Raw genomic sequence first — 14614 nt, 5'->3', positions numbered from 1 at the left:
GCTCCTCTATGGGGTACCGTCTACATACCGCAGGGTCTCCAGTGTGGCTCCTCTATGGGGTACCTTCTACATACCGCAGGGTCTCCAGTGTGGCTCCTCTATGGGGTACCGTCTACATACCGCAGGGTCTCCAGTGTGGCTCCTCTATGGGGTACCTTCTACATACCGCAGGGTCTCCAGTGTGGCTCCTCTATGGGGTACCGTCTACATACCGCAGGGTCTCCAGTGTGGCTCCTCTATGGGGTACCATCTACATACCGCAGGGTCTCCAGTGTGACTCCTCTATGGGGTACCATCTACATACCGCAGGGTCTCCAGTGTGGCTCCTCTATGGGGTACAGTCTACATACCGCAGGGGTCTCCAGTGTGGCTCCTCTATGGGGTACCGTCTACATACCGCAGGGTCTCCAGTGTGGCTCCTCTATGGGGTACAGTCTACATACCGCAGGGTCTCCAGTGTGGCTCCTCTATGGGGTACCGTCTACATACCGCAGGGGTCTCCAGTGTGGCTCCTCTATGGGGTACAGTCTACATACCGCAGGGTCTCCAGTGTGGCTCCTCTATGGGGTACCGTCTACATACCGCAGGGGTCTCCAGTGTGGCTCCTCTATGGGGTACAGTCTACATACCGCAGGGTCTCCAGTGTGGCTCCTCTATGGGGTACCGTCTACATACCGCAGGGTCTCCAGTGTGGCTCCTCTATGGGGTACCGTCTACATACCGCAGGGTCTCCAGTGTGGCTCCTCTATGGGGTACCGTCTACATACCGCAGGGTCTCCAGTGTGGCTCCTCTATGGGGTACAGTCTACATACCGCAGGGTCTCCAGTGTGACTCCGCTATGGGGTACAGTCTACATACCGCAGGGTCTCCAGTGTGGCTCCTCTATGGGGTACAGTCTACATACCGCAGGGTCTCCAGTGTGACTCCTCTATGGGGTACAGTCTACATACCGCAGGGTCTCCAGTGTGGCTCCTCTATGGGGTACCATCTACATACCGCAGGGTCTCAAGTGTGACTCCGCTATGGGGTACAGTCTACATACCGCAGGGTCTCCAGTGTGGCTCCTCTATGGGGTACCGTCTACATACCGCAGGGTCTCGTGTGGCTCCTCTATGGGGTACCGTCTACATACCGCAGGGGTCGCCAGTGTGGCTCCTCTATGGGGTACCGTCTACATACCGCAGGGTCTCCAGTGTGGCTCCTCTATGGGGTACAGTCTACATACCGCAGGGGTCTCCAGTGTGGCTCCTCTATGGGGTACAGTCTACATACCGCAGGGTCTCCAGTGTGGCTCCTCTATGGGGTACAGTCTACATACCGCAGGGTCTCCAGTGTGGCTCCTCTATGGGGTACAGTCTACATACCGCAGGGTCTCCAGTGTGGCTCCTCTATGGGGTACAGTCTACATACCGCAGGGTCTCCAGTGTGGCTCCTCTATGGGGTACAGTCTACATACCGCAGGGTCTCCAGTGTGGCTCCTCTATGGGGTACAGTCTACATACCGCAGGGTCTCCAGTGTGGCTCCTCTATGGGGTACCGTCTACATACCGCAGGGGTCGCCAGTGTGGCTCCTCTATGGGGTACAGTCTACATACCGCAGGGGTCGCCAGTGTGGCTCCTCTATGGGGTACCGTCTACATACCGCAGGGTCTCCAGTGTGGCTCCTCTATGGGGTACCGTCTACATACCGCAGGGTCTCCAGTGTGGCTCCTCTATGGGGTGCCATCTACATACCGCAGGGTCTCCAGTGTGGCTCCTCTATGGGGTACCGTCTACATACCGCAGGGTCTCCAGTGTGGCTCCTCTATGGGGTGCCATCTACATACCGCAGGGTCTCCAGTGTGGCTCCTCTATGGGGTACAGTCTACATACCGCAGGGTCTCCAGTGTGGCTCCTCTATGGGGTACCGTCTACATACCGCAGGGTCTCCAGTGTGGCTCCTCTATGGGGTACAGTCTACATACCGCAGGGTCTCCAGTGTGGCTCCTCTATGGGGTACAGTCTACATACCGCAGGGTCTCCAGTGTGGCTCCTCTATGGGGTACCGTCTACATACCGCAGGGTCTCCAGTGTGGCTCCTCTATGGGGTACAGTCTACATACCGCAGGGGTCTCCAGTGTGGCTCCTCTATGGGGTACAGTCTACATACCGCAGGGTCTCCAGTGTGGCTCCTCCATGGGGTACCGTCTACATACCGCAGTGTTTCAGGTCCTTCACTGTAGACTCCGACATCTGTAACTGGGTCTCCAGATCCTTCTTCTCGTCTTCGAAGATCTCCAGTTGTTTCTTCAGGCTCTGGACTTCTTTCCGCAGCTTTGCCTCTTGTAGCTGATCCTCCAGATCCTTCACCTGGTTGGAAGTGAAAAAATTATTGTAATGTTAAAAGAAGAACCACTAACTGGTCTGTGACCTGCCACAGGATCTGCACACCTCTCCTTAAATACACTGTGCTGCTGGCCCTGCTGCTGTGTAATTTCGAATTGGTGACCTCCCACAAAAGCGGCATACTCCTCTCCTGATATACTCTGTGCTGCTGGGGAAATGCTCCGTCCACTACAACTCTAAGGCCATGTTTACACGTTATATGAAAGGCTAAAAAACTTGAGGCGGATTTCAAAAGAAAATCACCTCTGAACTCGGGAGATTTTTGCAAGAATTTTTGAAATGTATTTTCGAAGCGTTTTTTGAAGTATCAATGTTATTTTTTACGAAGTGGTTTTCAATTCAGCAGCATAAAAATACTCCTCGTATAAACACCGCGTATGTCTTATTGATATCGATACGTTGTTTGGAGTCGTATTTCATGTGTATTTCTGGGGCGCGATATATTTTACGCTCCAGAAAACGCCTGAAAATAAGTCGGGAACAAGATCAGCGCACACCTCATCCGAAATACTCGCCAATGTTCGGGATTTTGCTTTATTCACTATGTAACTCTCCGTTCAAGACCTCCCACAGAATCAGCAAACATATCTGATGAAATACTCTGTGCTGCTGTGACGGTGTTCATCAGGTGATTGGCTTCAGTGATGTCGGTTCAGGGGTGGCTTCACTTCAGGGCTGACAGGACACGCAGAGAATCCAATGCTCCCCACATTACTGTCCTTACATACACATTATATGAAGCGCCATGTGAGGTCACCTTCAGCTCATGTCCAATCTCTGCCTCTTCCAGTAGATGAGTCAACCTCGCATTCTCATCCAGGGCTTTTATCAACTGCTCATCGGGTGAAATGCTCTGCAGCAGGAGGCAACTTTGTCTTTTCAGTTTATTCTGCTCAATATACATCTAAAGAAACAGGAGATGGAACAGTAAAAACGAGCCCCAACCCCCTCCCCAGGATTTAAAGTATCAACCAAATTATTCACTGACAGCAAGCAGAGATCTAAAACATAGAAAGATATTGAAACACTATTAGAAAGCTGCTAAACATTATATATCGGTTACAATGTCAGATGATGGGATTAGACCATGAGACGGGTACTGGGCCTCCAGCAAGGAGTATTAAACATCAGCGCCCTCCCCTGGGGTCTGGGCCTCACCTCCTGTGCCAGTGACTCTGCTTGTACCCGGAGATCTTTCTCCATCTCAAAGTTAGTCTGTAGCTCTTCATATTCTTCTACTGCCAGGACAGACACTGAAAAAAGAAACAAAAAATTATCAACCGTGCCCAACGCCTTCACAAGGAGGCGTCCGTGAAAGAGTCGCCGGATCCGCTCGCTGCGCGTCTCCGCATCCTGCAGACCGGACACCCACAGAGCGGGCAGCCGCAACCCACAGAGCGGGCACCCGCCACCCACAGACCGCATCCGCTCGCTGCACAGCTCCTGTGAAATCCGATCATACAGGTAAGATATCAGATATAGAGTCCTTAGATTTATTATGAACGATTATTATGAGGCTGGAGACACAGGAGAGAGTCCCAGAGTCCTCCGATCAGGAGCCCACAGGAGACAGGCCCAGAGTCCTCCGATCAGGAGACCACAGGAGAGAGTCCCAGAGTCCTCCGATCAGGAGCCCACAGGAGAGAGTCCCAGAGTCCTCCGATCAGGAGCCCACAGGAGACAGGCCCAGAGTCCTCCGATCAGGAGACCACAGGAGAGAGTCCCAGAGTCCTCCGATCAGGAGACCACAGGAGAGAGTCCCAGAGTCCTCCGATCAGGAGACCACAGGAGAGAGTCCCAGAGTCCTCCGATCAGGAGACCACAGGAGAGAGTCCCAGAGTCCTCCGATCAGGAGACCACAGGAGAGAGTCCCAGAGTCCTCCGATCATGAGACGAACAGGAAAATCCCAGCTGGATGTGATCCCTACTGATCCTAACCAATCAAAATAAGCGAGTGCCGCGCGGCTACATCAGAAACCCACAATGTACATTTCTGGAATAAGTCGCTCCATCGGGAGAAGAATTCACTGGGTGTTTCGTGGCCTCGTCCGCTCTGGATTAGAAATGTGAATCTCTGGGGAATCACGTTTATTTTTACTTTATTTGACCTTACAGGGGGGGGGGGGAAACCACAAAATCTGCGCCAGACTTCAGAAAACATCGATGTAACGTGGACGCTGCGTGTGCCGTGAACACGCCGACTGTGGACTTCACGTATATAACTAAGATGTAACGTGAGGTACTGGACCCCCGCGCCTGGAGCCCCCTATATATAATCATCCTTTATGGGCCAAGTGTAATCTGCTCCGACACTTATAAAGAAGACCTAGGGGTGAGGCGAAGGGCACAGAAATTACAAGGTAACGACTGAGAACAAATCAGCTCTGAACAGAAGAGCAAAACAGCACAAGGAGGTCAAGAAGTGGAGACGGAGCAGGAGAAAGTGCCCCCTCCCCCGCCGGCAGCAGGAGAAGCTCCGCCACTAATGAGGCAGCGCCGCCTGTCCTGCACATTTAGGTGCTCGTTAGTTTAACCGCGCTACAATTAGCATAAGTTTCTAATCCCATTAACCGATGAACTACTTCAACATCCCGCTGCAAACAAACCCTCCTCCACCCGCCCCCGGCCACCACAGCCATTATAATCACCGAGCCGCTCGCTGCCAGCGCCGCATTAATATTCATGCCGCCTTTTTTCAATGGACCTTAATTACAAATCAAAACAGCAGCAATTAAGGAAAGCAGCAATTCACAGTCTGGAGATTTGTGTCAGCAAACAAGTTGGCGATGATGCGGTGGTCTGCGCGCTGTCGGGAAACAGACTGACTGGTGGACGGGGCCTGGCCCGGTGACAGCGCCATTATATCCAGCAGACGCTGAACCGCAGCCAAGAGCGGAGACTTCACCAGCGAGGCGCGGCCGCGAGACTCCTGTCACCAACAATTAGTGTCTGCACTTAAAGGGCCGGTGTCCAGTCCTATAAAGCTGCGCCATTGTAAGTTCTGCAACTTGCCTCATCAATTTCAAGATCTCTGCTTGCTATCACGGATGAAACCTCTAACCACCTAGTCCAGCTCACATAGCTGAAGCTTCGAAACTATTATATACAATTTTTGTCCACTAAAACGGCAGCAGAAGTTGCAGAACACTTCACTATACGATGATGTGCGTGACCCTCCCAGCCGCCTCGTCTGTCACTTTTACTTCATTTCGTCTTTCTGTGACAGTCTCTTGTGAAACCTAAATCGAGTAATACAATGCCTTATCCACAGCCAGAGCTGCATTCACAATTCTGCTGTTTGTCAGTTTGGTGTTGACCGATTTCAAGTGACAAACACAAGAGAACAGCTCCATAATGCACTGAAGTCTGCTGCACAGCGCTGCAAGAGATGTAGTGGAATATCAGACTATTAATGGTGGGAAACCCCTTTAAAGAAGTTCTGCAGGGAAGGGGACGCTTTGGGGAACGATTACTATAGACAAGCAATGGTGTAAGAATGAACAAATGTCCGGCCAATGATCTCATATATACGTGGTCACTCACGGACATTATATATGTGATCACAGCCGCATCTCATATATATGTGGTCACTCACGAACATTATATATGTGACCACTGCCGCATCTCATATATATGTGGTCACTCACGAACATTATATATGTGACCACAGCCGCATCTCATATATATGTGGTCACTCACGGACATTATATATGTGACCACTGCCGCATCTCATATATATGTGGTCACTCACGGACATTATATAGGTGACCACAGCCGCATCTCATATATATGTGGTCACTCACGGACATTATATATGTGACCACTGCCGCATCTCATATATATGTGGTCACTCACGGACATTATATATGTGACCACAGCCGCATCTCATATATATGTGGTCACTCACGAACATTATATATATATGTGACCACAGCCGCATCTCATATATACGTGGTCACTCACGGACATTATATATATGTGACCACAGCCGCATCTCATATATATGTGGTCCCTCACGGACATTATATATGTGGCCACTGCCGCATCTCATATATATGTGGTCACTCACGGACATTATATATATGTGACCACAGCCGCATCTCATATATACGTGGTCACTCACGGACATTATATATGTGACCACTGCCGCATCTCATATATATGTGGTCACTCACGGACATTATATATGTGATCACAGCCGCATCTCATATATATGTGGTCACTCATGGACATTATATATGTGATCACAGCCGCATCTCATATATATGTGGTCACTCACGGACATTATATATATGTGACCACAGCCGCATCTCATATATACGTGGTCACTCACGAACATTATATATGTGACCACAGCCGCATCTCATATATATGTGGTCACTCACGAACATTATATATGTGACCACAGCCGCATCTCATATATATGTGGTCACTCACGGACATTATATATGTGACCACTGCCGCATCTCATATATATGTGGTCACTCACGGACATTATATATGTGACCACAGCCGCATCTCATATATATGTGGTCACTCACGGACATTATATATGTGGCCACTGCCGCATCTCATATATGTGGTCACTCACAGACATTATATATGTGACCACAGCCGCATCTCATATATATGTGGTCACTCACGGACATTATATATATATGTGACCACAGCCGCATCTCATATATACGTGGTCACTCACGGACATTATATATATATGTGACCACAGCCGCATCTCATATATATGTGGTCACTCACGGACATTATATATATGTGACCACAGCCGCATCTCATATATACGTGGTCACTCACGGACATTATATATATGTGACCACAGCCGCATCTCATATATACGTGGTCACTCACGGACATTATATATATGTGACCACAGCCGCATCTCATATATACGTGGTCACTCACGGACATTATATATATGTGACCACAGCCGCATCTCATATATACGTGGTCACTCACGGACATTATATATATGTGACCACAGCCGCATCTCATATATACGTGGTCACTCACGGACATTATATATATGTGACCACAGCCGCATCTCATATATACGTGGTCACTCACGGACATTATATATATGTGACCACAGCCGCATCTCATATATACGTGGTCACTCACGGACATTATATATATGTGACCACAGCCGCATCTCATATATATGTGGTCACTCACGGACATTATATATGTGACCACAGCCGCATCCCATATATATGTGGTCACTCACGGACATTATATATATGTGACCACAGCCGTATCTCATATATGTGGTCACTCACGGACATTATATATGTGACCACAGCCGCATCTCATATATATGTGGTCACTCACGGACATTATATATGTGACCACAGCCGCATCTCATATATATGTGGTCACTCACGGACATTATATATGTGACCACAGCCGCATCTCATATATATGTGGTCACTCACGGACATTATATATGTGACCACAGCCGTATCTCATATATGTGGTCACTCACGGACATTATATATGTGACCACAGCCGTATCTCATATATACGTGGTCACTCATGGACATTATATATGTGACCACTGCCGCATCTCATATATATGTGGTCACTCATGGACATTATATATGTGACCACAGCCGCATCTCATATATATGTGGTCACTCATGGACATTATATATGTGATCACTGCCGCATCTCATATATATGTGGTCACTCATGGACATTATATATGTGACCACAGCCGCATCTCATATATATGTGGTCACTCACGGACATTATATATGTGACCACTGCCGCATCTCATATATATGTGGTCACTCATGGACATTATATATGTGACCACAGCCGCATCTCATATATATGTGGTCACTCATGGACATTATATATGTGATCACAGCCACATCTCACCTCGGTTGTACTTTTCTAAGAGTTTTCTCCGGTCATAAGCTTCTTTATTCAGGGTGACGTTCTCCTTTCTTGTGACGTTTACCTGTAAAAGAAATGAAACAAAAGAATCTTGAACTTGAACAGAAATCGATAGGAGGGACATAAAGACGAAAATCTGCAGCAGGTTCATCCTACGAGAGCCGGACCTCAGTGACCCCAATATAGAATGCCCTCACCCTATTACCAGGGTGTTCATAGCCTGTATACCACTAAGTAACAGCACCGTTGCCAACAGTTCACATTTTTATTTCCAGGGAGACGTAGGGTGTGGCTTCTTTGTTGGGTGTGTCTTATGGGGCGTGGCTTACCTGGTGGGTGTGACTAAGGGGGCATGGCTATCTTCCCAGAATTTCTGCATACAAATGAACGTACAAAAAGGTCTGCACTAGTTTGGCTGACAACTACTATGGTGGCCGGTGTCTCTGGTTGTTTACAGGCAGGTGAGGTCTCACTTTATCACTAGGGCGAGGTGATATGTGCTGACCACTACTGGCAGCGTAAAAAACCAGCGTAGATTGTGCCACACACACTGCCAGCTACCTGTAGATCGTGCCATACACTCTGCCCCCTCCCTGTAGATCGTGCGGCACACACTGCCCCCTGTAGATCGTGCCGTACACTCTGCCCCCTCCCTATAGATCGTGCCGTACACTCTGCCCCCTCCCTGTAGATTGTGCCATACACACTACACCCTGTAGATCGTGCCATACACTCTGCCCATTCCCTGTAGATCGTGCCATACACTGTCCCCTCCCTGTAGATCGTGCCACGCACACTGCCCCCTCCCTGTAGATCGTGCCGCACACACTGCCCCCTCCCTGTAGATCGTGCCGTACACTCTGCCCCCTCCCTATAGATCGTGCCGTACACTCTGCCCCCTCCCTGTAGATTGTGCCATACACACTACACCCTGTAGATCGTGCCATACACTCTGCCCATTCCCTGTAGATCGTGCCATACACTGTCCCCTCCCTGTAGATCGTGCCGCGCACACTGCCCCCTCCCTGTAGATCGTGCCGCACACACTGCCCCCTCCCTGTAGATCGTGCCGCACACACTGCCCCCTCCCTGTAGATCGGGCCATACACTCTGCCCCCTCCATGTAGATCGTCCCATACACTCTTCCCCCTCCCTGTAGATCGGGCCATACACTCTGCCCCCTCCATGTAGATCGTCCCATACACTCTTCCCCCTCCCTGTAGATCGGGCCATACACTCTGCCCCCTCCATGTAGATCGTCCCATACACTCTGCCCCCTCCATGTAGATCGGGCCATACACTCTGCCCCCTCCCTGTAGATCGGGCCATACACTCTGCCCCCTCCATGTAGATTGTGCCATACACTCTGCCCCCTCTCTGTAGATCGTGCCGCACACACTGTCCCCTGTAGATCGTGCCGCACACACTGCCCCCTGTAGATCGTGCCGCACACACTGCCCCCTGTAGATCGTGCCAGACACACACGCTGCCCCATGTAGATCGTGCCAGACACTCACTGCCCCCTGTAGATCGTGCCAGACACGCACTGCCCCCTGTAGATCGTGCCACACGCACCCTGCCCCCTCTCTGTAGATAACGCCATTGGGGCTGTATAGGGAAGTTCTGGCCGGGGATTCCTCTCCTGGAGGAGCCCATGACATCACTGTTCATATTTGGACAGGAACGTCAGGGGCTCCCTCTAGGAGCGGAAGCCCCGGCAACTCTCTGGCCAGGGATTCCGCTCCAGAAAGAGTGAAAGGCAGGGCAGGGAGCGGACAGTTTCCAACTCTGCCATAGTATTAAATAGTATCAGCGTCCTGTGGACGCAGATACAATTAAATATGGCAGTTGCCGGGACACGTCCCTGGACAGTAATTTGCTGGGACAGTCCCGACAAATTCTCGACTGTTGGCAACAATGTAACAGGGTCTGTGTACCGTATATATAGCACAGGGGCAGGGTCTGTGTACTGCATATATAGCACTGGGGTGCGGTCAGTGTACTATATATGTCTCTGTCTACCACCAGGGGGCAGGATCAGTGTACTGTATGTATAGTACTGGAGGCGGGGTAAGTGTACTCTATACATAGCACCAGCCGGCAGGGTATATGGCTACAGGTTGTCCATGTACATCCTATTCTATATGGACAGGCTCCATTCCTACATTTCAGCCCCCCCAGTACGGCGCACCTCTTCTATGAGGTCCACTAGTTTGGAGCGTAAATCTTCCAGCTCGATGGCGAATGTCGTCTTCTCCTTCTGCACAGAAAGTATCCGCTCTTGAAGTTCTATTGGATGAGAGGAAGAATATTACATACAGGAGCAGCGCAGCACAACAGTTACCAGTACACAGCACCAACATCTATGGGCACCTTAAAGGGGATCCCGTCACCTCTCTCCCCTGCACGGTGTATGGTGAGGAGCCGTCACCTCGCTCCCCTGCACGGTGTATGGTGAGGAGCCGTCACCTCTCTCCCCTGCACGGTGTATGGTGAGGAGCAGTCACCTCTCTCCCCTGCACGGTGTATGGTGAGGAGCAGTCACCTCTCTCCCCTGCACGGTGTATGGTGAGGAGCCAGTCACCTCTCTCCCCTGGACGGTGTATGGTGAGGAGTCAGTCACCTCTCTCCCCTGCACGGTGTATGGTGAGGAGCCCGTCACCTCTCTGCCCTGCACAGTGTATGGTGAGGAGTCAGTCACCTATCTCCCCTGAACGGTGTATGGTGAAGAGCAGTCACCTCTCTCCCCTGAACGGTGTATGGTGAAGAGCAGTCACCTCTCTCCCCTGCACGGTGTATGGTGAGGAGTCAGTCACCTCTCTCCCCTGCACGGTGTATGGTGAGGAGCCCGTCACCTCTCTCCCCTGCACGGTGTATGGTGAGGAGCCCGTCACCTATCTCCCCTGCACGGTGTATGGTGAGGAGTCAGTGACCAGCCTCATGGACGGTATATGGTGAGGAGCAGTCACCTCTCTCCCCTGCACGGTGTATGGTGAGGAGCAGTCACCTCTCTCCCCTGCACGGTGTATGGTGAGGAGCAGTCACCTCTCTCCCCTGCACGGTGTATGGTGAGGAGCAGTCACCTCTCTCCCCTGCACGGTGTATGGTGAGGAGCAGTCACCTCTCTCCCCTGCACGGTGTATGGTGAGGAGCAGTCACCTCTCTCCCCTGCACGGTGTATGGTGAGGAGCAGTCACCTCTCTCCCCTGCACGGTGTATGGTGAGGAGCAGTCACCTCTCTCCCCTGCACGGTGTATGGTGAGGAGCAGTCACCTCTCTCCCCTGCACGGTGTATGGTGAGGAGCAGTCACCTCTCTCCCCTGCACGGTGTATGGTGAGGAGCAGTCACCTCTCTCCCCTGCACGGTGTATGGTGAGGAGCAGTCACCTCTCTCCCCTGCACGGTGTATGGTGAGGAGCAGTCACCTCTCTCCCCTGCACGGTGTATGGTGAGGAGCAGTCACCTCTCTCCCCTGCACGGTGTATGGTGAGGAGCAGTCACCTCTCTCCCCTGCACGGTGTATGGTGAGGAGCAGTCACCTCTCTCCCCTGCACGGTGTATGGTGAGGAGCAGTCACCTCTCTCTCCTGCACGGTGTATGGTGAGGAGCCGTCACTTCTCTCCCCTGCACGGTGTATGGTGAGGAGCCGTCACCTCTCTCCCCTGCACGGTGTATGGTGAGGAGTCAGTGACCTCTCTCCCCTGCACGGTGTATGGTGAGGAGTCAGTCACCTCTCTCCCCTGCACGGTGTATGGTGAGGAGCCGTCACCTCTCTCCCCTGCACGGTGTATGGTGAGGAGCCGTCACCTCTCTCCCCTGCACGGTGTATGGTGAGGAGTCAGTGACCAGCCTCATGGACGGTATATGGTGAGGAGCAGTCACCTCTCTCCCCTGCACGGTGTATGGTGAGGAGCAGTCACCTCTCTCCCCTGCACGGTGTATGGTGAGGAGTCAGTGACCTCTCTCCCCTGCACGGTGTATGGTGAGGAGCTGTCACCTCTCTCCCCGGCACGGTGTATGGTGAGGAGCCGTCACCTCTCTCCCCGGCACGGTGTATGGTGAGGAGCAGTCACCTCTCTCCCCGGCACGGTGTATGGTGAGGAGTCAGTCACCTCTCTCCCCTGCACGGTGTATGGTGAGGAGCCCGTCACCTCTCTCCCCTGCACGGTGTATGGTGAGGAGCCCGTCACCTATCTCCCCTGCACGGTGTATGGTGAGGAGTCAGTGACCAGCCTCATGGACGGTGTATGGTGAGGAGCAGTCACCTCTCTCCCCTGCACGGTGTATGGTGAGGAGCAGTCACCTCTCTCCCCTGCACGGTGTATGGTGAGGAGCAGTCACCTCTCTCCCCTGCACGGTGTATGGTGAGGAGCAGTCACCTCTCTCCCCTGCACGGTGTATGGTGAGGAGCAGTCACCTCTCTCCCCTGCACGGTGTATGGTGAGGAGCAGTCACCTCTCTCCCCTGCACGGTGTATGGTGAGGAGCCGTCACTTCTCTCCCCTGCACGGTGTATGGTGAGGAGCCGTCACCTCTCTCCCCTGCACGGTGAGGAGTCAGTGACCTCTCTCCCCTGCACGGTGTATGGTGAGGAGTCAGTCACTTCTCTCCCCTGCACGGTGTATGGTGAGGAGCCGTCACCTCTCTCCCCTGCACGGTGTATGGTGAGGAGTCAGTGACCAGCCTCATGGACGGTATATGGTGAGGAGCAGTCACCTCTCTCCCCTGCACGGTGTATGGTGAGGAGCAGTCACCTCTCTCCCCTGCACGGTGTATGGTGAGGAGTCAGTGACCTCTCTCCCCTGCACGGTGTATGGTGAGGAGCTGTCACCTCTCTCCCCGGCACGGTGTATGGTGAGGAGCCGTCACCTCTCTCCCCGGCACGGTGTATGGTGAGGAGCAGTCACCTCTCTCCCCTGCACGGTGTATGGTGAGGAGCAGTCACCTCTCTCCCCTGCACGGTGTATGGTGAGGAGCAGTCACCTCTCTCCCCTGCACGGTGTATGGTGAGGAGCAGTCACCTCTCTCCCCTGCACGGTGTATGGTGAGGAGCAGTCACCTCTCTCCCCTGCACGGTGTATGGTGAGGAGCAGTCACCTCTCTCCCCTGCACGGTGTATGGTGAGGAGCAGTCACCTCTCTCCCCTGCACGGTGTATGGTGAGGAGTCAGTGACCTCTCTCCCCTGCACGGTGTATGGTGAGGAGTCAGTGACCACCCTCATGGACGGTGCTCTGTCTTACCTTTAAGTTTGTGCTGACAGTCCAGGGAGGTGCAGGCGCCTCCTTCAGAAGCTGCGTGGTCTTCTTGGTCCAGGTTGATCTCCTCGGTGATGACGTCCGGCCCCAGCTTGGCCATGTACAGCATGCTAATCCTCTTCAGGGTCTTGTTCTCCTTGTTTAACTTGAGAAGAAGAAATGGCAGAATGAGACATAAAGACAAAGCCGTGACCAGCAGCCGTCCCATGTAACAAAGAGACGCTTATCTGTAAAGTGTGTGGGTCGCATAGCAGTGGGGGGGCAGCAGACAAGGGGGGCTGCTTATCGACCAGCGATCTCCCCAATAAACGTTCTGTACCCCTAAGAAGAGGCCCTGCACTCACACTGTATATTAACCCCGCAGCTTCATGCAGCCTCGTGAGTGGGACACAGTGACATTCTCCGGACCCCCCTCTTTTACTAGAACAATCACAGTGATTAATCTCCCATCTACCCACGGACTCCGGGCACTTGTGACTCGGCCAAGAGTCCAAGTAAGACATTGATCAGCCCCGTTCTGTGGGAAGCGGCTTCACCCGCCGCAGAGACGGAAGCAGCAGCAGCGCAGGATATTGGGGGTATTATCTCTGCCGGGGTGAAAATTACTCAAGTTAATGAAGTGCGGTTAGTGAATGATGGAGATTAAGCTCAGGGCTCGGTGACTTTCTGCTACAGTGTGTAGATAAGTGGTTGCCACCAGCAATAATGAGTTCTACAGTTGTACAGCAGGAATGAATGGCGCGGTGTTAACTCCATGCACAATGCCACTGCCTGCTGGGGGTAGTAGTTCAGCACGATCGATGCGGATTTAACCTCGCTGCTTATTATAACCGTGATAAATAGTCTAGAACGTCCCGCGGGACGGAGGCAGCGTTTACCATGAGAGGCGCCGCCGTCACTGAGCAGACGTGGGGACTCATCATCACATTCTGCTACTTCTGTCTCTATCACATGGCTCATTGGAAGTGTCACCCAGCTTTCCCGAAGCCCTGAAAAGTAATTCCACAAATACAGGCCAGTTTTGCCATTCAAAAATTTGGACAAGTGGAGTGAGAGCAGC

The 14614-nt window shown here is 52.2% G+C and overlaps 1 protein-coding gene across 1 annotated transcript in view; it reads right to left on the bottom strand.

The window, feature by feature from the left end:
* Positions 1–1714: 1714 nt before the first annotated feature.
* Positions 1715–14614, bottom strand: part of LOC142698024 (shootin-1-like) — a 26611-nt gene continuing 13711 nt past the window's right edge. The window contains exons 2-7 of the mRNA XM_075847758.1: positions 13540–13699; positions 10491–10588; positions 8282–8363; positions 3545–3639; positions 3144–3290; positions 1715–2350 (exon numbers count right to left, since the gene is read on the bottom strand). Of these exons, the coding sequence (XP_075703873.1) occupies positions 2189–2350; positions 3144–3290; positions 3545–3639; positions 8282–8363; positions 10491–10588; positions 13540–13699 (744 nt within the window). The 3' untranslated portion in view covers positions 1715–2188. The remainder of the gene's footprint in view (positions 2351–3143; positions 3291–3544; positions 3640–8281; positions 8364–10490; positions 10589–13539; positions 13700–14614) is intronic.

This window comes from Rhinoderma darwinii (assembly GCF_050947455.1).
Source record: "Rhinoderma darwinii isolate aRhiDar2 chromosome 11 unlocalized genomic scaffold, aRhiDar2.hap1 SUPER_11_unloc_2, whole genome shotgun sequence".
Taxonomy (NCBI): domain Eukaryota; kingdom Metazoa; phylum Chordata; class Amphibia; order Anura; family Rhinodermatidae; genus Rhinoderma; species Rhinoderma darwinii.
Note: the sequence above shows the minus strand (reverse complement) of the source record. Positions and strands in the feature narration are given on the sequence as shown.